A 24817-nucleotide genomic window follows, 5' to 3' on the forward strand; every position below is an offset into this window, starting at 1 on the left:
ATGGCGAGGTCAGAAATAGTCGAGCCCTGACAGACGAGATCGATATAGCACAGCTCACGAGGCCTCGCAGGTTCAGAGACTGCGTTTCCTCTTACCTCTGCTGTTCACACTGCCTTACCCGTCCAAAGTCTTACCCTACCTCCATCTGTTTTACGCTCCTCTTGCTTCAGCATTCCTTGCTGCCTCGTGTGGCTGTCTGCTACTGCTCTTCCACTCTTCACGTCATTGCCGTACGCGCGGCCTCAGGGGCCATTGTACTCACATGGTGCATCTCTCCTTCAAAGCAGCTGCCCTGCCCGATCAATCTGCCCGGCCGTAGATATCACAGCCAGTTGTGACTGCTATTAGTCCAGTTCAGCACAGCGAACTATCACCCACTCTATCGCCCAGCATGGATGGCCATACCAGCGAGCGGTCATCCTACTCTTTCGAAGAGAACATGGGTCTCTTGGCGGAAAAGTCCATGTCGGACACGGACAGCGAAACTGGTGGTTCCGTCGATGTCGAGACTGACCTAAAAACACCCCGATGGGGTCTCCCTGCCACTACAGCACCCTTGGCCTACCTCCGCTCTATTCACTGGCGACTGATCCTCGTCCGCCTTGCTGTCTCTCTTCTCCCAATCTTCCTCCAGGGGCGACACGCCCGCGAGCAATTCCGAACCGCCAAGCTGCACCCGACAGCATATCTCGACGGCATCCGCGGTCTCGCGGCGCTCTTTGTCTACTTCTGCCACTACTCGTACCAGGCCTTCACCGTCGCCGAGGGCTGGGGCTGCGATGTGACAAACTACAACCTTCTCAAGCTGCCCTTTCTCCGCCTCTGGTATCAAGGCCCGGCAGCTGTGTGCGTGTTCTTCGTCATCAGTGGCTATGCGCTCTCCTATCGACCCCTGAAGCTCATTCGAAGCCACGACATGTCTGGCTTGGCGAGTACAATGGGCTCGCTGACCTTTCGGCGCTGGTTTCGCCTCTTCATACCGCCCATAATATCGACATTCATGGTTCTTCTGCTGGTACAAGCAGGGGCGTACGATGCAACGCACGACTTTGCCTCGAGTTCGTACTACAACAAGAACGTCCTTGAGCCTCATCCCGAGCGGTGGGCCAGTGCGTATGAGCAGTTTTGGGATTGGGCATGGAACATGTTCCAATTCATCCACGTCTGGGATTGGACGGCCCATGGTGGGAGCACAGGTCGGTTTCATGAACTCGGATCTTTTCTTGCTGCGGCTGACCCCCTTTTTCCACAGGCTATGATGTTCACCTGTGGACGATTTCGGTCGAGTATCGCTGCTCCATGTTCCTATTCCTGGTCATCTTTGCCACGAGCCAGTTACGGACCCTCTACCGCTTCGCCACAGTGCTGACCGTAACGTGGTATACGTACCGGAATTCGAGATGGGAATTGGTGCTCTTTTTGTGCGGTATGCTTATTGCCGAAGTTGATCTGATCCGAGGGGCGCATGGCCAAGTACCTCTTCTGCCGCAGGAGGAACGACAGCCAGTCAAAACGTACCCCGAAATCAAGACTGCCATCTGGTCTGCCTTAGGGATACTCAGTCTGTATCTGCTTTGCCAGCCCGACTCGCGGGGTGAGATTACCCCAGGATGGATATGGATGACAGCACAGATCCCTGAGTGGTGGGGAGCGGACAAGTACCGATACTGGCAGAGCGCCGGTGCCGTCCTCTTCATCCTAGCCGTGTCTCAGCTACCTCCGTGGCAGAAGTTATTCAACACGGCCGTCGTGCAGTACTTTGGCAAGATCTCCTACGCCATCTACCTCGTCCACGGGCCGGCCATGCATGTGATCGGCTATCGCTGGGAGGCGTGGGTGTATGGTTGGACGGGCACCTATGGAAATTGGTACAACGTTGGCTTTGCCTTGGGGGCATCTTTGTGCGTACCCACGGTCATTTGGTGCGCGGACATCTTTTGGCGTCTCGTCGACATTCCGACAGTTCGCTTTGCAAAGTGGTTGGAAAGCAAGCTGGCGGACAAGTCGGGCTGAAGATGATGATAATTAATGAGCGGAAGAGGGGTTTCTCTGGAGTTTGCTTGAGGTTCAGGGGCTATATGTTATTGTCGAACTCTTCGACGGCACTTGCTCCCCATATACGATGAACGGCCTTGGATAGTAATTTGCATTAGAACAAGGAGGTGTTTGGGGTGGCTGGCACTTCTCTATCTGCTAGAGGGGGGCTAATACCATACAGTGATTACATGACACTGCAAAACGATATCTCGCCCTTGCTCATACCCCCGAGACGGATGCCTCTGGCGCCTTTCGGTCTTCCTGCACAACGGCTTCTGCGTTGGGCCGCTGATATACCATCTTGCCATTGACCCACGTCTCGAGGATATGTCTATCATCAAACTGATCCATGACCGCATCTGGATCGTCAATGAGCTCCTGGTTGAAGGCATTCTTGTCGATGACCACCCAGTCACCCCAATTTCCGGGTCGGATCCGGCCCGCCTTGTGCTCTAGGAACGAGCCAGTCGCGGGATGCACCGTGATTCCGGCCAGTGCTTGCATCTGTGTCACCGCCTCCCTCTTAAACGGTCGCTCGCCGTCCGCATCGTTGTGGTCGCGGTTGTAGCTTGCCGCCGCGAGGATATCACGCAACGGACTGGGAGGTGTCACGGGGAAATCCGAGCCGATGATGGGGAGGTTTGCGCGGAGAGAACCATGACGGTAGCCGTATTTCTCGTAACGCTCCTTTCCGAGGCGCTCCTCGGCAATGGGAGCGTCGGCTACAGCGTGGGAAGGCTGCAGCGACGGGATGATGCCCAGGTTTCTCATGCGAACCTGGTCATCTGGGTGTATGATCTGAGCGTGCTCGATGCGATGGCGCTTCAGGCTCATCTGACACTCTCGCAGCTGCGCCGTCGTCTCCGTGTCAGGACAGGTGTGTCGGAGGGCATTCTCCAGGGCGTCAATGGCGAGGCGATTGGCATAATCGCCGATGGCGTGGATGTTGACCTGGTAGCCAGCCTGCGCCCATTGGAGAGCGACGTCTCGGAGGTCCTCGGGCGAGAGGAGCAGACTGCCGTTGGTGTTGGGGCTGTCGGTGTAGGGCTCGAGCATGGCGCTGCCCCATGAGCCGAGGGCGCCATCGGCAAAGAGCTTAACGGAACGGACGCTGAGTTTCCCGTCCGGTCTCGTGAACTGGGGCACCTGCTCCGCGCAGAACGTGTTGCGCTCCACGCACTCAATCATGGCGTACACTTTGAGCGTCCAGTCTGGGTCTGATGATGCCAACTCTTCGTAGAGCTGGATGGTGTTGGGGCGGGCCCCTGCGTCGTGCATGCCCACGATGCCTACCTTGTGAAGGGACTGGATGGCGGTCTTTACCTCTGCAACCAGGTCTGTTCGTGTGGGCTTTGGGCGGAGAGGCGTGATGATGTCCATGGCCTTGTCGCAGAAGACGCCCCGACCGGGGTCGGTGACGATGAGGCCACCCTCGATCTCATCGGGTAGGTCAGGGGGCAGGAGGTTGAGCACAGCGTTTGAAACGAGGGCGCAGTGGACGTCTGAGCGGTCGAGCATGATGTAGAGGCCCTGCAGCTCAGGATCTTGCTCAAAGTCGTCCTTCACACCATCAGTGCCAGGTCACAAGAGCCACACGAGAAACATAATGCCGACTTACAGCCGTGGGCATACGCCCAATGACTCCCTGGTCCCAGCCAACGCCCCTGATCCATTTCTCCGCCGTGCCAATCTTGCTCCCGTGTTCTCGGACGTACTTCTTTACTCTGTCTCGGAGGTCCTGCGGCGAGTCGACATCAAACAGGTCCACTGTGTGTAGGAACTCGCCATACTGCGCGAGGTGACCATGACCATCCCACAAACCCGGCACGGCAACAGCATTGACTTTCTGTATGTGGTCGAAGCGCGCACCCTGCGAGCCCACATCGAGGAAAATCCCAGTATATGGATCAACAGTGAAGCACTCGGCCTCACCAAGATCAGGGTCCAGGGTGTAGACTTTTCTGTAGCAGTGTGGCTGTGCGGCCTGGCCAGTGCTTTCCTGTGCCTCCCATGGGTATTCGATATGAGGCAGCACGTTATCGTATGCGTAGACAGCGTCTTCTGTGCCGGCCTCTTGGGCGTATGTCTGGCAGGCGGTGAGGGCGAGGACAGAGGCGGCCCAGCCCCATCTTAGAAATATCATGGCCCTACGCGACGGCTCCCTGACTGTGATACGAAGTCAAGCAGATGGTATTGAGGTAGAAAAATGTGAGAGTCAGGTTATCGGAAAGTCAACGCCAAGGGACGAGGGCTAAACGTGAATCGTGATACAGTGGTACCGATGCTGTGGGCCGATAACGCAGAAAAGCGGTACAGCACAGCTAGTGAGAATCTGGGACCGAGGTAGCTGCCCGACCCCTTGCCCCATGTAAATACTGGCTCCTTTGTGTATATAGTCTCAATTGTCCGAAACCTACGTATTCTTCCTCTCGTCCCATTGAGGCACCCACTTCTAGTCCTCACAATGGCACCATCCCGTGAGGAGATCCTCGCGCTCGCCACCAGCGACGTCCGCAGTGCAATTCCCCAGGAGACTCTCCTTCCACTGATCACAAGCCCTCCCTTCATCCCCTCCAAATCTCTCTTCAACCTTCGAGACGTCGGCGCGGTGCCCGGCTCCGCCATCCCTGCGGGACGTATCTTCCGCACGGGTGCCCTCGCGCAAGCCGCGCAAGACTCCGAGGCCCTCGCCTGGCTGCAGGCCAATGTCAAGAAGATTTTTGACCTGAGGAGGGGCCCTGAGAGGGAAGCGGCGCCGGATCCCGAGCTGGAAGGCGTGGAGAATGTCTGGTACGAGACCGAAGGAAAGTATCCAGCCCCTGATCTGGCTGCCTTTGCCGCCGCGGATGGGTCCGAGGCGTGGGCGGACCAGCTCATGACTGTTGCGTCCAGCTACAAACCTGTGATACGCGAGCTTCTGTGGCACGTACGAGATCATCCTCTGGAACCATTCCTGTTTCACTGCACTGGTAAGGCGATGTTGATCGAGGTCCGGCCATCGATTTGCTAACATAGCTAGCTGGCCGTGATAGAACGGGCCTTGTGGCTGGTCTGTTGAACCAGCTGGCTGGCACTGCGCAGGACGACATCGTTTACGACTATCTCATCTCGCGGCTGGGCACGGAGCCTGTACGCGATAAGCTGGTCAATTTCGCCTTGATGAGCTTGGGTATCGACGACATTGAAACACCAGGTTTCGCGAACCTTGTCGACTTGCGCGCAGAGTATTGGGTAGCGTTCCAGACAGCTCTGCAAAAGGAGTATGGAAGCTGGGATGGCTATGTTACCAAGGGCCTTGGGTTCTCTGCAGAGGACCTGGAGACAATCAAGAAGAACCTACGATCGTAGGAGAGTGTGTCAGCAATGAGATTGAATTTAGAGTTGTAAGCAGCGCTATGCATCCGTATCATGATTCGTCCCAAAAAGCTCCTCCTCTAATGTTCTTCCTCTCTCACTGCTGGTTCTTGTCGGCAGCGGACTGCAGGTTGGCCGACATGGAGCCCTTCTCAGGCTGGCCTCCGATCAGCCGGGCCTGTTCCTTGTGAGCTTGTGTCTTGTCAATCATCAACATGTCAACTCACCTCGGCCTTCTGCACCTCGGCGGCATCCTCCTTGGTGATCTGCTCCGCCGGCTTGCGAGCAACATCGCCCGCCTTTTCGAGGAAGTTCTGCTGCTTGTCGTGCACGCTTTGGGCGGTGGCTGCTTTGCCGCCCTTGATGGGGCCAGTGCCGGTGAGCTCGGACTCGGCAGAGGCTATGTGGGAAACCTCGTCGTTGGTGACGGGGAGGCCGTGGACAGCACGGTCCTGGATGATGTCCTTGTCGGGGAGCTGGCCAGACATGTTGAGAGAGTGTGTGGTTGTGTGGTGTTTGGTGAGTGGTTTGAGAAATGTGAGAATCAGTAGCTCAGTGTGTTGAAGGCGAAGGTATGAGTTGAGCAGAGATCAAATGGCCAGCAAAGGGTTTTGTGCCTTAATTACCTTGAGATCGCGATGGAGGCCCTATGATCTCATAATGCTGCAGTTGTTCGATCCAGTCGATGAGCAAGAGCACCTCACTCAGCAAACCCACCGAAATGGCATCGGCAAGGGCAACAACTGTTCCATTTTTCAATTAGCTTTCGGTAATGTGGTTCGAGATGACTTGAACGCCCAATGAGTGCTGCGTTGAGCGTTGTTGTCGTCGGACGTGACACTCCGGGCATCTAAACGCCAAGACTGAATGGAAGGCTGTTGGAAGACCGACCTCGCAATTTGCTAACACGCGCATTCGAAGACTCGGATCCATGTTAAAAGGATTGGTTCATTAGGAAACAACGAGCGGCAATCTGAGCTGGTATTTTGTTACTCATCCTCGTGCTTAGGTGGCAGCTGGAAGATGCGACGTACGTCTGAACACGCTCAGAGCTTCAGAGTACTTCAACTACGGTTCACGTCAGTCAACCACCAAATTGGTCACTTTGCCATTGAGGCAGACGCTCCTGAGGCGACAGACGGTTTGGCAAACTGATGCTCTACTTGATCAGGTGAGTTTGCCAAAATTGTGCGGCAGCTTCGTGACTTGGACCCTTGGTGGGAGTGAGATGGCTTGATGGACTGAAGCCCGTTGGGCTCTTTTCTGTACAACAAGTCTCCTACGTTCGGGGAGAGGAGTCAACGTCTCGCTGACACATCTGTGGTGACGACACGGCAGCTTCGACATAGGAGCAAGCAGCGACATTGGCCGGTCAGCGCAGCGCTTACCAGACAATTCATTCCGGAACTTGCTTGGGTCTTTGAGACGAGCAGCGTGCACCTTCGAGTGGCTTGGAAGGATCAGCCGCAACGCCTCCGCCTTGGATAACGCGTTTCTATTTCCGTCATGGCTGTCATTCGCGGTGATCATTATCACGAGAAGTTTGACCGTGGTTCTACGATGACATCACCGATCGCGAGCCTCAGTGTGGCCGGATGATCGATATTCCTGTCCGCCCCGCTGCTGAACTCCGCGCTAGTCCCGATTCGTTCGCCATGCCTGTCAACTCCCGCTACCCTGACCCTGGCCTATGACGTCTGACGGCTGGACCCTTGAACCCCTTTTTCCAAGTTTTGCTTCCCAACGACGCCCATCCTCCGCTGCCACACTGGGAAGCATTGCGCAGCGCGTGACACGCGCAGCATCATGAACTGCATGTCTTTGAATGATCGGCAGCTGCCATTACCTGAGATTGGACCCTTGGACCCTTGACAGCCTTGACAACCTGTAGCCGCAATGGCATCATACCAAACACAGCCTGGCCTCGTCATCAGGTCTCCTACTCCAGGTTTCGAGCCTGGAAGCAGGACCGTAGAACAGTATATGTAGACCGTCTCCCTCCGAGATAAAAAGCTTGTCTCTCTAATCCAGTATCACAAATCAACACACTTTTACACCTACCTTGCAGAGCACGAGTCTTAGAAAAGACTTCAACTACCACCAAACAACAACACTTGACAAACACCCACTTGGGAAGACAACAACAAATACCATCATGCCTTTCACCACCCGCCGTCGTCGTGTCGCTCCCACTACCGCCCCCGCGACTACCACCCGTCGCCGCGGCCTCTTCTCCCGCCGTCGCCGCGCTGCGACGCCCACCACAACCTCCACCCGCCACCACGCCCGCAAGACTGAGGTCCACCACCACCACCATCACCACCACAACCACATTGGCGGTGGTGCGCCCGTCACCCACCACAAGCGTCACACTACCATGAAGGACAAGATCAGTGGTGCCATGCTCAAGCTCAAGGGCAGCCTCACCCACCGTCCCGGCCAGAAGGCTGCTGGTACCCGCCGCATGCACGGTACGGACGGCCGCGGCGCCCGTCGTCGCCGCTTCATCTAAGGCGCGCGTCACATGCATAGCGCTGCCGGATGGACGATCCATGAGGACGAAAGACCACATACATGACTTTATGGATGATGCTGTTGTTCTGCGCTGGACTTATATACCCATTACCACCTTGTTCAGATACCCGCGCGTCTTGTTTTCGTTGCGTCGATACTTCTTTGGGTAATTTCCGATTCGTTTGTACCATATAGCGAATTAATTATGATTATTCCATCGTCTTCATCCACCTGCCATGCCATGTTCTGTTCAGTGAAAGTGTGATGGGGCTAAAGGGTACCGTGAGTCGCAGTTGGAAGAACGCCCGAGAAATGAAATTCAGAATAGCTCGTCCATCTCATCTGCCTGAGCATCTTTTGGTCGGAATAGGCAGATTGGTCTTTTTTCATATTGCAAATTGTCATGTTCGTGTGGCTGGCGCATCCGATGTGGCTTCCTAGGAAGATCTTGCTTGCCTTCATTGCGTGATTGTTTGCTTGGTATAGCCTCCGAATGCAAAATGCGATTGCTGTCTCGTACGGCCAGTGGTCGAGTAGGCGAGTTGAAGTTGCTGGCCAGCTCGTCCAGGTCGTCCTCAGCCGCGCCATCCACCTTCATCTTGTTGTATTTCTCGAGCGCTAGTTCGAGGCTCTTCAGGAACAGCTTGTCGGGGGATGGATGTTTCTTCACTCGTTTGAAATCATTAGGAGTGTCGTCGCCTGCGGGATGACGTGTATTTGCAGGCAGCTTCCCACGCTTTCCGTTGCCCTCGACCTGAGGAGAGTCTGGCTTCTAGCCCATCTCGCTGCGGTCCATGCTCGATTGGAGGAAAAGTGAAAAAACGTCGTCGCTGTCCTCTGAGTGTCTCGACCTGCGTGGAGGTCTGCCACGGCCAAAGAGGCGCGGTGTTGAGCAGCCCTCAGGAGGTGTGAAAAGAACACCGCAATCAAGATCATCCTCAAATCCCTCCTCTGTGGAGAATGGGTCAATAAGTATCGGCGCGAACGCCACATTGCTTTTACCCCCTCCGATACGCTGAACCCTTTCGCGGCGGGCATTTCCCTTATAACCAAGATGCATTTTTTCGATCGGCTTCGTGAGTGACGCGGCGAGGTGTTGATCTAGGGAGACTGTACAGGTGTAAGAAACAAGGGAGCAAGTTGAGGTTGGATCACTCACCATTCCTACCGGCCTCGGTAGATCTCGCTCCGACCTTCATGGCGTGCGATACCCCTTCGACGATGCGAGACACTTTGAATCCTTGCGAGGGGCCTACTTCCGTGGCTGGCCTCAGTACATGGGCGGCTGCTAACATGGCGCTGACTTTGTCGTCGATATTCTCAACACCCTGGCTGCGGGAAGCAATAGCCTCAACACTGTTGCGAGAAATGGCAGTCGATTGTAAGAAATGCGATGGCTTCATGTTGATCGGATGCATGCGAAAAGGATCGATTGCTGGAGAGGGCGGCACTCGACCGCGGCTGCTATCCCTCTTCGTTTCCGGAGTTCCAGCTAGTCGTAGCCGGGTGCTGAGTGCGCGGCGAAAATCCGGTCTCAAATACTTTGAAGCACCCTTGGATCGATCCTGCGTTTCAGACGTTCGTTTTGAGGGCCTGTGCGAGGCATCATCTCGGAAGATGGTATTCTTGAGCATGGCAAAGTTGTTTCGGCAGGGAGCAATAATCACGTTGCTAAAAAGAGTGTCGTGTAGGTGAAGAAAGATGCCGGCAAAATGAGCGATGCCGACCTGTCATGAAGACGGCGCAGACGATAGAGAGCGCGAGGCCGCATCCATGGGATGTAGATGTGATCTTCGTGATGTGAAGCACAATCGTTGAGACCCACGTGGCAGAGCCGGGCGAAAACCAGGTGATCAAAAGAAAGCGGTATCGGTCGAGTTTCTGAAAATCAAGTAGCTTGTTGCGTATGGCACCAAAGACGAGGAGAGGGAACTGGCCGATGCCGGCCAACTTGAGATCAGGCGAAGCTCAGTTGTTAGAGGTTGAAGTCTGCCACTTTAGCCCGGTTACCTCTGTGTGCTCTTGCAGCCATTCACCTCTCACAATTGAAGGCACCTTGATGGAGTGAATGCCGGCAATGTACCATTGCTATTGGGAAGGAACGAGTCAGGCGGACAATTCATCATCCCGAGTTGTAATTGTACCTGTAATCATTGATATTTGGGATCATGAGATCAAGGGAAATTGTGGGACTCGTTTGAGGGCAGCTTCGCTGGAATCTGAGGTCATTCAGAGCTATGGTAGTGGCGGCCAGAAAGCATTCGAACAGGTCGGTGGCATTCACCAAGCCTTGTCACGATGGTGCAAGTACTTCGCTGCTACTCCTGTCCTGAATCAGCTTCTACGAATTGCCCCAGACAAACTATCCGTTTGCGATCAAGTCATTCCGAGAACACATGCTCCAGTTGAAGATGCGAGGTGTCGTTTGTTGAGTCACAATATGGTCATGGTGTTGGCAGTCATATCAATGACAGAATGACAGATCAAAGAGCGCGATTGCTAGCCGCGCGAACAATATTGCATGAGTAGCAGGGAAACTGTCGCAGTCTTCTTGATATTAGGTAGTGTTACCTGAGGACAGCAGTCCACGGGAAGGAAAACAAAGACAACCCCTGAGGTGAGGTTGTCACGACCAAACCGCTGGGCCAACAACGCCCAGTCGTGATTGGACACGGTCGTCCCCGAGACCCACTCTTAGAGACCCGGGCCCTTGCCTGCAATGTCGCGCCACCACGGCATTCGGAAATTTTGACATCACGCTTTTTTCCCGGCTTCGCTGAGAACAGAGGGGGCGCCATTTCACTCGAGGAATGCTCTGGCCACGGTACGCATACGCATACGGAGGATCATACGAATTTGTCAACATACGGACCCAAGCTCGTGCCGGGAGAGTGTGTTTTGCTGCAACATCTCGTGACCACGGCCTAAGCCGCCACGCAATCCGGTTTGCCGACCCCGAAAATCCGCTATCTCCAGACTCCAGCCGCGTCGCAATCGTTGAAGAGGGAACCAGACCCTGGGGCAAACCTAGGTAGTACGCCAAGCGAAGCAACAGATTCAACAATTTCGACACTTCATCCGCCGCTGCCGTCGTCCCCCACAGCGATCAAACTTCGGCCGTCACAATGTTCAAGGCTTGGATGGGAGCGCTGCCTCGCTCACTGAGGAGAGCTAGCCCAGCGACGCAGGCGAGGATGTGGGAGGATACGCTGCGTCAGCTGTGGATAGGCCAGGCGAGGAACCTGTCTGCTCAATCGTCGCGAGGCTTGACAACTTCGACCTTGTCGTCTGCGTCTCGGCTAGGGAAGACGCGCCCGTTGCCGTCGGCAGGAAGAACAGCCTTCCATTCCCAGGCAAGGCGAGGCTTCCGCTTCTCGCCGTGGCGGCGTAACACAGGAGACGGCAAGGTTGAGAACATGTCCATGTCTGCAAAATTCAAGAAGCTGTCGAGGGAATACGGCAAGGCAGCAGTCGCGGTATACTTTGGGCTGTCTATCCTTGACTATCCCTTTTTCTTCCTTCTCGTGAAAGCGGTTGGTACGGAGCGCGTCGGTACGTATGCCATGGGCTGCCTTGGGCCACGGATGGAAAGACGATGTGACCGAGCTAACCGCCAAATGCAGCCAGGGTCGAGCATTTCGTAGTCGGAGTCATCACCAGCGTTATCCCCGAGCCGGTACGCATAGCGATCCGCGGGTACTGGGAGTCCGCCAAGGTCACCATGAAGCGGCTATGGAGCAAAGAGACCACCGAAAAGGCCGAGATGGTCGGTTGGGGTGTCGAGGAAGCGCAGGAGAGACATGATGAAGCAGCGAGTGCGTCCATCACCCCCCCCTTTGCCCTAACGGACGTTGATTTCACGAGCGGGCCGACTGACTGACACGGTGTAGGTCTAGGGACGCAGATGGCACTGGCCTACGCCATCCACAAGAGCTTTTTCTTTGTGCGCATTCCGCTGACAGCGGCCATCACGCCCAAGGTGGTCAAGACGCTTCGATCATGGGGTTGGAATATTGGCAAACCCATGCGGAAGGGCAACAAATCTGCGTGAACGCCTTCTGTTGCCCTAGTTCGATGCGTGTCAGTGACACTGCGGCCGTTGCAGATTCGACAGCCGTCGGTCGGCCGAAACAGCCTCCTGTTGCCCCATCTAGTCAGCATCTCCGCCGATCGCATCCTACACGGCCTGTGTATGAACGAATCCACAAACAGCGCACAAATATGTAGAAGGAGTGCTGTACACTACAGTTTGTCTGAGTAAAATGTAATACCAAATCCACCTATCGCGCCGCCGCTCCAGCCGTTGCGCTAGTGTAGGAAGCAATGCATATCCTTTCCGAAAATCTGCCGTCAGCATCACCCTCGAGTATAAGACACTTTCTCTAGTCGCATATATAGTACATATACCAGCCGCCGTCGGGCCGCCGTTCAATGCGACGACTTTGCTGGCGAATGAGAGGGATACGCGTAGAACGCTTAGGGGCCTGTCAGTCGGCCGGCGCTTATGGTCGTGTGCTCGCTCGGTCTGCTCATTCACCAAATGAGTATGATCTGCTGCAATGAGGCGGCACACCCCTCCTTCGCCGGAAAGGTAAGGTAATTCGTTACAGGTCATCACCACATTAGCCTGCGTATGCCGCGGTTCGGCTGGCGAGGTTGCAATCATCAACAAATCCCTGCACCCTCTGGTTACAGTTAGTATTCTTTTCGGGGGTATTTTGATGTACTTGTGAAGTTGTGGCACGTCTTGTGGTGTCCAGCGCCGAGCTGGCAAACCCGCTAGTCAGAAGGAGGAGGAGATATCGCCGATCGAGTCCGGTCGGATGCTAGTCGGTGGTCTCCCAAAGGATGGGTCACTGCTGGCCGGCGAGAGCCGCGAGACAGTCGCAATGAGTATTGAAGAGAAATCATCAAAAAAAGAGCACCGCACATTGTCCCTGATGAGTCAGGTCGAGCCCGCCGGGTGATGGCAGCTTTTTCAGGAAAGACACCTGCGGAAGTGATTCCGACCTCGTGTGCGGTTGCTACAAGTACGTACAGGGACGTGTCACGATGAGGCAGATCGCGATGCGATGCCAACAGTGCCAGTCTGCCAAGTCATTGATACGGAGCATGGCTGGCTCCCGTCCGCTTTTGACACATGGGCCGTCCAGCCGTGGAGCTGCATACAGGTTTGGGAAAGCAATTCAGTCCTGCGCGTGTGAGCAGCGGCCATGTGGTGGTCACGGCTCGACTGTTGTCTTGGCAAATGCACCCTATTAAACTCTATTTTGCACTGCGTCAAGATTGTGGAGCTCGGTCGCTTGTCGGACAGTGAGTATCCGTACCGTAGGGTAGGCTACTTAAAACAGTCCCCGGACAGCAGAGCGTGGTGAAACGCTGCCTTGGGGCTGAGAACGGGTTGAGAATTGCGCCGTGTACCTACTTGGAAGAGTACCTCAGTAAGCACGACTGCAAGTATAGGTGTGTCGTCGCTGGCGGTGATAATTATCGTCCATGTATCCCAGTAGGAGCATTTGCAGGCGTTGCGCAACGGGCACGGAGCACGGCGCCGTCTGTCGGACAGCGTGCCCGATCCGGCTACCCATCTACGGTATTATCATCCTGACGGACTCATTGATAATTCGCGCGACACAGCACCACCACAGCGCATGAAAATGACACAGCGCGACCATACCTGGTTGGGCAGCGAGAATCGCCGACCATGCTTACCTAGTACCTGCTGGTTCCCCATTGGGACAGGGTAGAACGGCCGGCAAACATGAAGAAGAGTGATATTATATCCATAGCCGAATTTGTCGCGCAGACGCACGAAACAAACTTTGCGTAGCTCCGCAATTCCACCCCTAAAAAAGAAAAGACACCCGAAAGGAGCTGTGTTTCTGATTGAGATTTGAGACCGTGTGCACACAATCTCTTGACTTGACCTTTTGCGGCATGGTTCACGTTGCGTGGACAAGCTCTGGCTATGGCTCACGGCGAGAATGAATGACAAATACCTAGTACCAGTACTGCATTGAAGTTGCCAAGAGGCGCTTATAAGACGTAATGACTGGGGCAGGGGTCGCAGTAGGTCGGTCACCTGGCCGGGGCCCTGGCAGTGGGGGCAGGGTGTAGCACCAGCCATGATGTACTACGCAGATCGCGTTCCGGGGGCTGGACTCCAGTCCGAAGACCATGTTAACAGGCGATGCAACCATCAAAGCTTAATTCCCGGCGAGCATGAACAGCCAGAATTCTGGCCGACTTCTTTTCACCTCACCCCCAATAGCCTCACCGCCTTTTCATTGTCTGCTTCTGCTGCATGTGCGGAATCTAGTTTGTGCTCTAGTGCTGGTCGTTGCTTAATTCATGTCGCAGGCCCGTGTCTGTGGCATCTGATTTTGCTCACATGTACAGCCTCCAGTTTGTAACCCCCCTGCTGGATTTCAGCCTCAAGTTTCAATGGTCCGAAGGGATACATAGAGTACGATGCAGGCGGTCATCCTCCGCCGACCTTAGGCTGAACGTTCCGCAGTCCATTCCATACTTTACACGCGTGTGCGACTCTCAGCGTCCGAATCCCCAAAGCCAAGGAAGAGTGACGACAGTAGAGCCACGTGTCTGGGAGTGGCTGGGGCAAGCATTGTATGTGCGGATCCAACAGGAATGCTGACCAGACGAATTAGGAGTTGGACTATTCAAACGCTGGTTGAGGACAGCATTGTTGGTGTGGGCCCCCTGAAGCTTGTCCTGTTCAAGCCAAGAACTTTGACTCTGCTAGACTACGTACTACGTATTGTTGCGCTGATGTCTGCAGCGTCTCGTATCCAGTCCTTTCTGGTGCAGTGCTAGTATCGGATAGTGAGTAGCTGGTGCCAGTTGGATGCTTGCGTATCGGAATATCTTAGCAGCGATGGGTGTCGTATAGCCATAGCAGGCAAATTATGGGCAGACGGAAATGGGTGACAATAGACGCACGTAAATTCCATTGACAATGTGCGCGCACGCGAGGATGAAGGCCAGGGGATGGTCGCTAGCTACACTGGAATTGTGCTTCCAGAACAATCATCGAATTGTTCTTGATGTTTTCGAGCGAGCGGCTCAAGCCACTCTGTCATTCACCCACATTCTGGGGCCCGCACACGCGACCAAACCTTCGGGCAGCCGGCAGCTACGGTCTCCGAAGTACATGTACTCCTCGTTGTATCAAACTTGAATAGAATTTGACCGTCCTTCGACACCCTCAGCGCGCTTCTGCCGCCTAATCAGGGTCTTTGAGTTTCATAGGGGGAGATCGAATGGTACCTTACTTGGTAAGTCGCTGCGATTTAAACTTGTGCAGGGTATGCTGATTTGCTGGGGCCGTAATTTTTTTTTTTTTTTTTTACCTCGGTCGCATCCCGTCCGACGATCTCGCCAGCTAGTCCCGCCAGACCACTCCAAGGACCCCAAGAGGATCCCTGCATCGGGGATCAACGTGGGTTCGCGCCTCCAAACTTTGTTCCTACGTATATTGAATACTTCGTGCTGAGCGAGGCGTCTGTCAGTCGAAACGGCACGTCACTGCCGGCATGGCACGCTATATGACTCGGTGAGGACGTGTCTTCAACTTGAAAGGCCCATTGTGGAGACGTCACCGACATGGGACCATTTGGGTTGAGGCAGGATCCGAGTCAGATTCATTACGCATACGTAATTGTAGGGACGCAGTTAGCCTCACCAGAGGAATAATTCCGTGCCAGCGTACTATCGCCGCCATGCGCATGGCTGCCGGGTGTGCGCCGCCGGACCCTGAAGTTCTGATTTCTAAACGCGACGGTGTCGTGGACGGTGGGCCCATCCTTTGAAAGGCTAAATAGGTAGGTGAATCATCGTAATCAAACTCAATATAGTTTTGACGTTTGGTGATTGGAAGTCTGACTCTTCCCATCACGTCATACACACGCTACCGGGAAAGGGCAAATGTATAGGTATTAAATTCACTCCACCCTCTCGGCGCGTGAAACTGGGGCCCCGATTTAGAACAGCGGGAGAGCGAGCGCTTTGGGACATCATCCCGCTCAATGACCGACGACATTGAGCACGCATTCCACAGCCTCCCCCAGATATGTTCGCGTGGTCCTGTCATGGTTATCTAGCCGAGCAAGTAAAGTATATACGTGCTTGGTAACCCGGTTCTTGGATCCAAACTTCAGTGGTACGAATGAATATCTCCCCACAACAGGACACTGAGGCTAACATCAGGACGATCAGGTAACAATTGTAATGTCCGCTTGGACGACGCTTTTCTGTTCTCAACTTAGTGCTCGACCGTGCTCATCGGTCATGCTCCGATTAAGACTGGAGTCACTGGACCACCTGGGCCCCGACATGAAACCTGGCGGCGTTTGCCCGTGCCTCTGGCTGTCATGTATGGACCGGTACGTATACCTCCCGGGACTAATGACAATCTGGCATGACTAGCTGCTCTGCAGGCGATGCAGGTCATTTGCGTGAATAGACCAGCGCTACGCATATACTAGACGAAACTCTGTTTCCAAATTCCGCCAGCGGCCAGGGGACCAGTTCTTTTGTGTGTTGTCAACTGCCGGGTAAAGTTTGTTTTGTGCAACGGGTTTCACCCAAACCTTCTCCTAGAAATCACAGGTATATAACCGCTGCTTTCTTGTCTTCGGTCTGCTGCTCTACCCAATCATCAACTTCTGTCTCGCTTAGCACGATCTATCACATTAATGATCCCCTGCTTCCGCACATACAGTACACTGTCCCCCACACATACCCTGCAAGCCATCGTCCGCCAAGTCCTGAAATCGCAGCCCACCGGCATACAATCCCTGTCCTTGCCGCCTCGCTTGCAAGACACAGTCAGACAGATTGACAGGCGCCCGGCCCGTTTGCACACACCTTTGTCGCTTGATTCACTCACGTCCTTCCTCGCTTGCCTGTGTGTATGTGTATAGCTGCACAAAGTATATACGTGACCAGGGCACCTACCTACCCACCACCGCCATCGTCTGCTCCCGACCCCCTCTCTCCTCCGACAATGCTCGTCTTGCATCCTCACCATTCACACTACAACATCGGCAACGAGCAGCAACATCACCAATGTCAAGCTGGCCTCCCACATCGCAGCCATAGCCAAGATCACTACGCCCAGGCCCCCTCCCCCGCCCCTCACGAGGTCCAACACCAACACCACAGCTATCAACACAAAGCCCAGCGCACTCGCTCCATGCCTCATCGCGTGTACGCCGACACAACCCTGACGAGGGCCACCTCAGTCGCCTCGACCGCGTCCAGCGCCACGTCCAACACGTCCGTCTCCTACGCCAGCGACCCATCGGTCGTCCAGGCCCTCGAGATTGCCCGCGAGAGCCCAGATGGCGCCTCAGATCCGACTATTGGCAAAATCCTGGACAGCGCCCTCGGGCAAATATGGGCCAAGGTCCTGGCGGCCCCCAACACATACGTTATGACCCGCGAGGAGTTCTCCGTCTTCAACTACTTCCAGCATCGCTTCACCAACAACGTGACAGCGGTGCGTGCGCGTGGGCGGTATTGGGACCATGCTCGGGGCTGAATCGACGAGGCGGACGGATGACACGATTTGGAAAAAAAAAAAAAATAACGGTGCCGACGATGCTGGTGGGGATTCTATGGCCCGCCTACATATGGGTACCGTACGGGCCCTCATCCATGCATCGGGGTTCGAGCCTCCAGGCGGGAATGGCTCGGGAATATGGGGGGCGTGCGCGTTGGATTCTGATGATACCTTAGACTTACTGGGGTCACGATAATACCCTGATGGAACAGGAAGTTCCCGTACATACTAACTTACAACAGTGGGCAAGGGAGCCCGGTACTTACGATAATGACTTGCATTGAGAGGCGTTCTCAAGTAGATAGATACCTTATACTATTACTTTCTTCTTCTGTACGTCGAAATCCGTTATACGACACATGTCCGACTGCATGTACCAATTCGAAACTCGGTCCCAAACTCGCTCCTGCATTGACGCGCCCGTCACGTGCAACCGACTCCCATGCTGTTCCAGGCTTCCAGCTCGACTGTCAACAACGACGTCAGTTCAACTACTACACGTCAAGTCAACATCCACGATATACCTTCATCTGCACTCTAGTATCGCATCAATTTTATTATTCGTGCATCCCTTCTTCATATCACGCGGGTGCGCTGTTGTTTCGACGCCCAATCAAGAAAACACGCCCCTTCCTCTCGTTGCTGACTTCTCGTAACCTCTAGCTCACTCTACAAGTACATAATTTGCCCAGGTAAGCACCTTACGCAATTCAGGGACGCCTGTTTCTGGAATAACGTTTCTGACTTGGCTAGTCATTGCCTTGCGAGGAGGTCTAGGAGCTCTCTTTCGCTGACGATCCTTATCACACGCCGACGTGCTTACACAGCGACATGAAGAGTCGACTTTGCTTCTACTTGCTCTGGTTAGCCCACGGAGTGCACAGTAGCAAAATATCGCCCGAGCACACGCAGAAAAGCGTCGGCACGGCTCTCACGCACGCAGCACGAAATCCGCAATGGCCAGTGCAGCACAATGAAACGCTTGAATGTTTCCAGGTTACTCATCCCATTGAAACGCATCTGGGTCTCGCCGTAGGAGATCAGGTTGTGCGAGGGCCAGGCGAGGGCGGTATTCGCCCTTCTTGCACTCAACAATTGGTCAGGCACACATTTGGCAACAGCTATGGCCAGCCATTTGTCGGGAAGTTCATGCCGCCCGCATGCGACTTTGACAAGGCCTTTATCAATGTCACAATCACCTCGCAAGGCCACCAATTTGATCGCCTCGCGACCCTGTGGCTTGGAGACATTGAGGTCTGGAGGACCTCGACCGCCGAGCCAACGCCGCAGCCTGGTATAGCCTGGCATTTTCTCAAAGACATGACGCCATATGACGCCCTTTGGAGGGAACCTCAGACTGTCATCTTTGACCTGGGAAATTTGGTCAACGATCTCTACACGGGTCTTTACGACGTGACCATCGATGTGACATTTTTCGAGGCAGGTGTCGACCACGTGCAACGCAGACACCGTCCAGCTGACTATATCCTACCCCTGTCAGCCAAAAGAAGTAAGCAAGGCCAGGCCAGTACCTTCGTCTTCCCTGGGACAAGCACTGCGGCGGTCGTCAAGCTTCCCCCAAAGATTGGCGGGGCGATCCTGACTGTGGCCGCCACGGGCCAAGCCGGGGAAGAATTTTGGTGGTCCAACGTGCCCGAGCGCGCCGCGGATTCCTTTCCATCCTCCAATGCTGCCAGATTGCCCGCGATGGGAAGCATGAGAGAGGTTCGCATATACATTGACGGCCAGGTGGCCGGCCTTGCTTGGCCCTTCCCCGTGGTCTTCACTGGAGGCATAGCACCACCTTTGCATCGACCGATGGTGGGACTCCAAGCTTTTGATATGAAGGAGTATGAAATGGACATCACGCCATGGTTGGGGTACCTATCTGATGGCGGCGAACACACCATCTCATTTGAGGTGTTTGGAGTCAATGACAGCCACAAGGCGAATCCGGTTTTCGCCCATGTGGGATCCAACTGGGTTCTATCCGGCAAAATCTTTGCCTGGCTAGGCAACACCGAACTCAAGCCAACGCAGGCGCCCAAGGTGGAGATATCAGAGATAGACTGGATCTCCGAGGTAGATGTCCTGGATTCTACTGCGATAGACTACAGACAGTCGGCTGGTCGACAGATCAATGTCGAGGGTGTGGTTGCGTCCATCCACGATGAGGCTCACACCGCCAATTGGACGCAGACATTCAGCATGGTCAACAACGGCAAAATGCGCAACTCTGCCTACTGGCACCATGTCAATGCCCACTACACTGGTACGAGTGTAGCATACCATGGCTCGACCCCAAGACTAGCATCCCGCTTCGCCTATCCTATAAGCACCACATACGAATACAAAGCGCCTCAGGGGCCGAATACGCTAGAGTTGGAAGCCTATCTCGAGCAAGGCATGGACCTTCGCGTTACAATGGACTCACCCTTCGCCACTGGAATGGAAGCCTTTCTGGACAAGCGACGCTCCTCGTCTGGTGCGGCGCTTAGTGCTACACAGATTGGTCATGCCTTATTCACACAAGGCCCAGATGGCAGTCATGGATCAGGAAGCACGAGCCAGAGGTACCAGCTATCTGCAATAGATCAGCCCACCGGCGACGACATCATTGGCAGACCGGCAGCCACCTTGTACCGACGCGCCGTGTCCGTCGTGAATGAGACCATCACCCATGACCGGCAGCGGATCGCGGATTCCAAACGCAAAGTGCTAACACCAGCGAGAGGGCATCTGCACAGCACCACCGTAACCAAACACTCGGCGGAGTTTGCGCCGTTCCCGCTCATGCGGTTCGGAGGCACAAACGTCTTCCACAGAGGCAACGGTGATGCACCGGCGAGCCGGATTGCCGGTGGGCTCATTGATCAACCATCAGAGTCTAAGTGGAAGGCCCTCCTCCATCATGCGAACAGGCTACTGTGGAACTGGTGATGGTAGCCATAGGGAACTTCTGCGAGTCCAATGATCCGCATCGAGTTGTCGCTTTTGGAATTGCGGCTCAACACCGTGCAACTCTAATTTGCAGTGGTCGCGTTCCTGGATTCAGATAGCGGCAGTTTGCCTTCCGCAACTAACCCACAGACAGGGGACCCTCACACCATCCGTGAAGCCCGATACACGACTCACACGACTGTGCTGAGCGAGGGAAACCTACCCTTGTTGCTTTACACCCTCAAAGACGCCCTAGTCATCGTGGCAACACATCGCCCTCGTACGGACGCATCATACGCACGCGGTTTCTTGGGGTTTCATGGTTGGAAGTGACTTTCGGTTGAGCCAACGTTCCAGCTCCAGGGCACAGCAGTCTATGACGGGTCACAGTGTCTTTTTAGTCAAGAACCAACCCCGAACCTTGAAAGAAACATTTCCTAACTCACGTACCTATGAAACACGTTCCATGGGTTTTCTAGAAGTATCGGGGTCTCGGGGAGGGACCCCGAGTCTTGTGTTAGTAGATCGATCTGTCATCTTTAGCGACTCATGATCGCCGAAGTTGTCTCTTCTTTCGAAACAAAGTTTGACCCATCGGAAGGCAAATGGAAGCACCTCCAGCTTCCATCTTTGATCGGCTCGGTCTTTCTATTAGTGGCGCGGCGGGTGTCGCGGAATGCCAGAATGAACAGAGTGGTATTCTTCGTCATGCTGCCGAACCTAACATTGCACCCTTTTCTTTTCTGAGTTCTGAGATGACGGGTGTATGCGTATGTATGTCGTTGGGTTTCCCCTAGCAAACACAATAAGGTGCCTTTGAGCAGTGTGTCGTCGTAATCGGTGACATGTTGAAAAAGCGAACGTGGGAAGCATTACAAATGCAATATAAACTACCTATAGCAGGAGATTTTGGCTCGTCAGGTTCCCGAACCTTTATCCTTCGATAAATTCCAAGCCGTCGAGCAGTACATCCACCAGCCTGGAGCCAAAGACAGCGGAGTGAGATCCGAATCAGTGTCGTAAAGGCGATGTTTTCACTATTATGCAGCTTGATGATGTCCGTCTATTCGTCTGGCAAGAGCGCTTTGGCGGATTGAGTTGATGGTATGGTGACTTTGTAGTCTGTTGCTGCCTTGTCGAGATCTCGGAGTGTAGCAACAGCCGAGAGTCTCTGCCCAATATCTGCACCCTGTCGCAATGTGGCAAGAGAGTGATTCTTCCAGACCGTTTGCTCTCGTGCGCCCGTTGTCGTGCTGAGCATGGTCATGACGCAAAACAGCACTCCAAACGAGACTATCACCCCATGCAACGAGATCCAGTACCACTCTGCTCTGTATATCACAGTTGAGACATGGGTCGAGCCAATCACAACGTCCTGGTGTTTATCAACCCCCGACGTGCCGGTACTGTAATAATGGCTATCTCCCGCGTCATTGCGCATCTCAACAGTCATGCCAAGTGCCAGATTGCTGATCTTGTTCCTCATCGATGGGAATTCTTTTGTGTATAACCCTTCCAGCGATGTCGGCTCATGTAAGTTATGGGATCTGATACGGCCATTAGGCAACACCGATGCATCAGGGATCCGATCTCTCACAAGACCGAAAGCTTCGGACTCATTCGTCCACGGGATCCGAAATATTTCCTGGAAGTAAGCACTGATCGACATGATAGCAGCGTGGGACAGATTGAAATCGGTCCGTTCTGCTGATTTGTTGTTATAGTGAAGCACGAGGTCGGTCATTTCCATAGCAGCGTACTTGTTGTCAAATTCGAGACTCTTGGGATTTGGCGGGATGTTTTCTGGTGAGAGGTCCCCTTTGGCTCGAGGTTGCCAGGAGTCGGTCTTTCGCGTAAAGTCTGGCAATTCAGTGATGCGGTCATAAAGCGTGCTCAGCTCGTACGTCTCTTCGATAGTCTGAACGCAGTAAAACAATGCGCATTCTTCAGCTTGGACCGGGGAATAAGGCCATCTGCTTAGATCTGCTTGAGTATCTTTCCGGATAGGATCGGTGGAGTTACGATAGTAGTCATCGAGTTCTCCGCCCGGTCCATCCCAGTCGGGCGGAAGATGCCCCCGTCTCCGTTGTTCGTCATCCACGTATAGCGCAGTCGTGGACCAGATCATGGTGTCGAGATCTTGCATAGTCATTGTGTGGTTTGGGTCACTCGTTCCATAAAACGATGCCACGTTACTAGGAGCTTCGATTGTGTCGTTTGCTGTCCCTGGCAGTTTGCAACCATCTTCCAGAGCAGACTTTTCTGTGAGACATCCATTCAGATTGGCAAGAAAGTGGCCATTGGGGAGAGCCACTGCTGTGGCATTTCCCGGTTGAATTTCGATGTCTCCGTCGCCAAGATCTTCCATGTATCTGAACATGTCCCCGAAATTTTCGACTCGTCTAAGCTGCGATGCCACGTTCTGGCAGCGGGAGCACACAGCGAGAGTCTGGAACGGCGGCCAAGTGCACTTCGAATCTGTGCAATCATAATTAAGCCCTTGCACGATAAGACCGTCCCATGACGATAAACTCTTCAATATGGCCCCTGCCATAGACAAGGCTGGTCGCGCCTCCATGTGAACCACCTTGGAATCCGATGATTCGTTTGCGGGAGAAGTTTCGTTGGCCTTGGATAAGTGTCCGCGTCTGTAACTCATTGCACGAGGAGAGTAGGTAGGTATCCCAGGGTCGCCTTTCTCCCATTGCTCTTGGATCTTCACAACCTTTGTCTCGACTTGAACGAGCTGTTGGGAGAACGGATCCACAGCAAGGGCAAGGACGGAGACGACGGCACCGAGACGGAGTATCCATCTTCGTGCGATCAGCTCTGAGCGCCTTGAAACTCCGAACTTGAACTTACGGCACATTCCTTTGCCAAGAGAGGCATAGACAACCCAGTGGCCCTCGACTCGCCGAGTCAATACGCTCAAAGTCTTTGAGGGATCGTTTGCTGCGGCTGAACAAGATCCATTTCCATTGCCCAACGCATTCGGCAATTGGATAGAGCAGAAATGCGCGTAAGATCAAGGATAGCGTCGACACAATTGTGTTCAGAGTGATACTCTTCCAGTCGAAGATAGGTCGGCCGTCAAACATGGCTAAGAGCGTTACGAGCCCTGCGAATGTAGCGATGACACCGGCGAGAGACGAGACCTCCCATACCCACGGCGAGGCAAACATTGTCGCGAGGGGAGCAGGTGAACAAAACAGACTAATTACTCCACTTGTGACAATCGAGGCATCTCTCCTTTATGATTCTCTTCAGAGTCGTATTGCTGACTTGCGAGCACATGCATGCATGACGTAGTGTTGGGGGCCATTGACACGGTTGGTTGCATTGCAGTTGGCTTTCCTGCAGCAAACACCTGCGTCACCCAAAGAGGCCTCTTCATTGCTTACAGTCTCCAGACAGAAGAGGCATGGAGAAGAACAAAAAGAAGACAAAAACATACAACAGCCGGTATTCGCTGGTCGTCACCGACCCAACTACTAATCAGCCCCTTAGCGGCTTGACTATGGGAGAGCGGACGGGATCCCGTATTTTCCACTAGGTATGGTCGTATGTGATAGACAGCGCTCTTGTTGAAGGTTATCAGGGTGTTAGAAAATAAGATTTAAGTCTTCCAAGTTCGGCCGCTCATATAGGGGGGTTTAGGTACTCCGTAGCCGGTAGTGGTTGCGCGAAAAGCAAGATACGCTGGTATAATACAATCTACTGCTAGACAACAAACAATAATAGAAAGCCTAGTTTTTAATCCGCATTCATCAACGGTCTGTTTGGGGGCGGTTGGGGGCCAATTGCTGCGTGCCAACTACCAGGCTCGCTCAGCTGGCCAAATGCATACTTGGCTCCTCAATTTCATGGTGCCAAGTATGCTCGCTGGTCGCGGGTCTATCCCTGATGATGGGTTGTAATACCTGTAACCTGCATGTAATCTGATTTAAGTTAGCTGCATTTCGCGGAGGACTAGAGGCGGGGCCCCGATTGAGAAGGACACAACGTCGCCTTGCGGTACGTATATCTTTTATTTCACGGCCTGCGGCGCAGAGAAGATACGACGTACATGTGTGCGCGTGTTGTGGCAGTCATGAGGACTGGACTAGCCGCGTGCTGAAGCTATGCGGATAGCACCCATCACATTTGCTCGCTCACTGGAACAGATTTGACCACCATCAGCGAGGTGGGTATCCGTACGTAGCCGTAGTCGCGGCGGAAATGCTCCGTTCTCGCATCAATTCCCATGTCATTTGATGTGTGCGCAGTGGGCCGGCCTATGCCCACAGTGCCCCTGTCTATTACTAGTATGGGCGCTAGACTAGGCTCATGTCCCCCTGGCGTCTGGCCTCTGCTGAAGAAGCTGAGGCTGATGGTGGCTTTTTCAAAGGT

The 24817-nt window shown here is 54.1% G+C and overlaps 11 protein-coding genes across 11 annotated transcripts; 7 read left to right on the forward strand and 4 right to left on the reverse strand.

The window, feature by feature from the left end:
- The first annotated feature begins 96 nt into the window (after positions 1 to 96).
- On the forward strand, positions 97 to 2135 carry F5Z01DRAFT_80659 (acyltransferase family-domain-containing protein). Its single transcript, XM_046267152.1, has 2 exons — positions 97 to 1196; positions 1253 to 2135. The coding sequence occupies exons 1-2, from the start codon at positions 392 to 394 to the stop codon at positions 2011 to 2013; spliced, it is 1566 nt and encodes a 521-aa protein (XP_046118511.1). The 5' UTR covers positions 97 to 391; the 3' UTR covers positions 2014 to 2135.
- Positions 2136 to 2142: 7 nt separating this feature from the next.
- On the reverse strand, positions 2143 to 4289 carry F5Z01DRAFT_80647 (amidohydrolase family-domain-containing protein). The gene is made up of 2 exons (XM_046267150.1): positions 3656 to 4289; positions 2143 to 3597 (listed from the first exon to the last, which is right to left on the reverse strand). The coding sequence occupies exons 1-2, from the start codon at positions 4178 to 4180 to the stop codon at positions 2257 to 2259; spliced, it is 1866 nt and encodes a 621-aa protein (XP_046118512.1). The 5' UTR covers positions 4181 to 4289; the 3' UTR covers positions 2143 to 2256.
- Positions 4290 to 4300: 11 nt separating this feature from the next.
- F5Z01DRAFT_80754 (protein-tyrosine phosphatase-like protein) lies at positions 4301 to 5496 on the forward strand. The gene is made up of 2 exons (XM_046267153.1): positions 4301 to 5006; positions 5057 to 5496. The coding sequence occupies exons 1-2, from the start codon at positions 4502 to 4504 to the stop codon at positions 5383 to 5385; spliced, it is 834 nt and encodes a 277-aa protein (XP_046118513.1). The 5' UTR covers positions 4301 to 4501; the 3' UTR covers positions 5386 to 5496.
- On the reverse strand, positions 5067 to 6126 carry F5Z01DRAFT_80885 (uncharacterized protein). Its single transcript, XM_046267154.1, has 3 exons — positions 5619 to 6126; positions 5378 to 5569; positions 5067 to 5164 (listed from the first exon to the last, which is right to left on the reverse strand). Exons 1-2 carry the CDS (start codon positions 5877 to 5879, stop codon positions 5489 to 5491), a joined length of 342 nt encoding a protein of 113 aa, XP_046118514.1. The 5' UTR covers positions 5880 to 6126; the 3' UTR covers positions 5067 to 5164; positions 5378 to 5488.
- Positions 6127 to 7546: 1420 nt separating this feature from the next.
- On the forward strand, positions 7547 to 7903 carry F5Z01DRAFT_673747 (uncharacterized protein; the record flags this gene model as incomplete). The annotated part of the gene is made up of 1 exon (XM_046264964.1): positions 7547 to 7903. One exon carries the CDS (start codon positions 7547 to 7549, stop codon positions 7901 to 7903), a length of 357 nt encoding a protein of 118 aa, XP_046118515.1.
- A 321-nt stretch (positions 7904 to 8224) lies between these two features.
- On the reverse strand, positions 8225 to 9308 carry F5Z01DRAFT_636080 (uncharacterized protein; the record flags this gene model as incomplete). The annotated part of the gene is made up of 3 exons (XM_046262187.1): positions 8225 to 8659; positions 8729 to 9015; positions 9065 to 9308. 3 exons carry the CDS (start codon positions 9306 to 9308, stop codon positions 8225 to 8227), a joined length of 966 nt encoding a protein of 321 aa, XP_046118516.1.
- Positions 9309 to 11030: 1722 nt separating this feature from the next.
- On the forward strand, positions 11031 to 11956 carry F5Z01DRAFT_673748 (uncharacterized protein; the record flags this gene model as incomplete). Its single annotated transcript, XM_046264965.1, has 3 exons — positions 11031 to 11457; positions 11529 to 11720; positions 11796 to 11956. The coding sequence occupies 3 exons, from the start codon at positions 11031 to 11033 to the stop codon at positions 11954 to 11956; spliced, it is 780 nt and encodes a 259-aa protein (XP_046118517.1).
- Positions 11957 to 16837: 4881 nt separating this feature from the next.
- Positions 16838 to 17467, forward strand: F5Z01DRAFT_636082 (uncharacterized protein; the record flags this gene model as incomplete). Its single annotated transcript, XM_046262188.1, has 1 exon — positions 16838 to 17467. The coding sequence occupies one exon, from the start codon at positions 16838 to 16840 to the stop codon at positions 17465 to 17467; it is 630 nt and encodes a 209-aa protein (XP_046118518.1).
- A 396-nt stretch (positions 17468 to 17863) lies between these two features.
- On the forward strand, positions 17864 to 20588 carry F5Z01DRAFT_81172 (peptide-N4-(N-acetyl-beta-glucosaminyl)asparagine amidase A). The gene is made up of 2 exons (XM_046267156.1): positions 17864 to 18180; positions 18242 to 20588. The coding sequence occupies exon 2, from the start codon at positions 18320 to 18322 to the stop codon at positions 20426 to 20428; it is 2109 nt and encodes a 702-aa protein (XP_046118519.1). The 5' UTR covers positions 17864 to 18180; positions 18242 to 18319; the 3' UTR covers positions 20429 to 20588.
- Positions 20589 to 21314: 726 nt separating this feature from the next.
- Positions 21315 to 23986, reverse strand: F5Z01DRAFT_81268 (uncharacterized protein). The gene is made up of 2 exons (XM_046267157.1): positions 23291 to 23986; positions 21315 to 23241 (listed from the first exon to the last, which is right to left on the reverse strand). Exons 1-2 carry the CDS (start codon positions 23608 to 23610, stop codon positions 21492 to 21494), a joined length of 2070 nt encoding a protein of 689 aa, XP_046118520.1. The 5' UTR covers positions 23611 to 23986; the 3' UTR covers positions 21315 to 21491.
- On the forward strand, positions 23645 to 23967 carry F5Z01DRAFT_654301 (uncharacterized protein). Its single transcript, XM_046263411.1, has one exon. The coding sequence runs from the start codon at positions 23725 to 23727 to the stop codon at positions 23941 to 23943; it is 219 nt and encodes a 72-aa protein (XP_046118521.1). The 5' UTR covers positions 23645 to 23724; the 3' UTR covers positions 23944 to 23967.
- Positions 23987 to 24817: the final 831 nt, after the last annotated feature.

This window comes from Emericellopsis atlantica (genome assembly GCF_019669845.1).
Source record: "Emericellopsis atlantica unplaced genomic scaffold F5Z01scaffold_12, whole genome shotgun sequence".
NCBI lineage: Eukaryota > Fungi > Ascomycota > Sordariomycetes > Hypocreales > Bionectriaceae > Emericellopsis > Emericellopsis atlantica.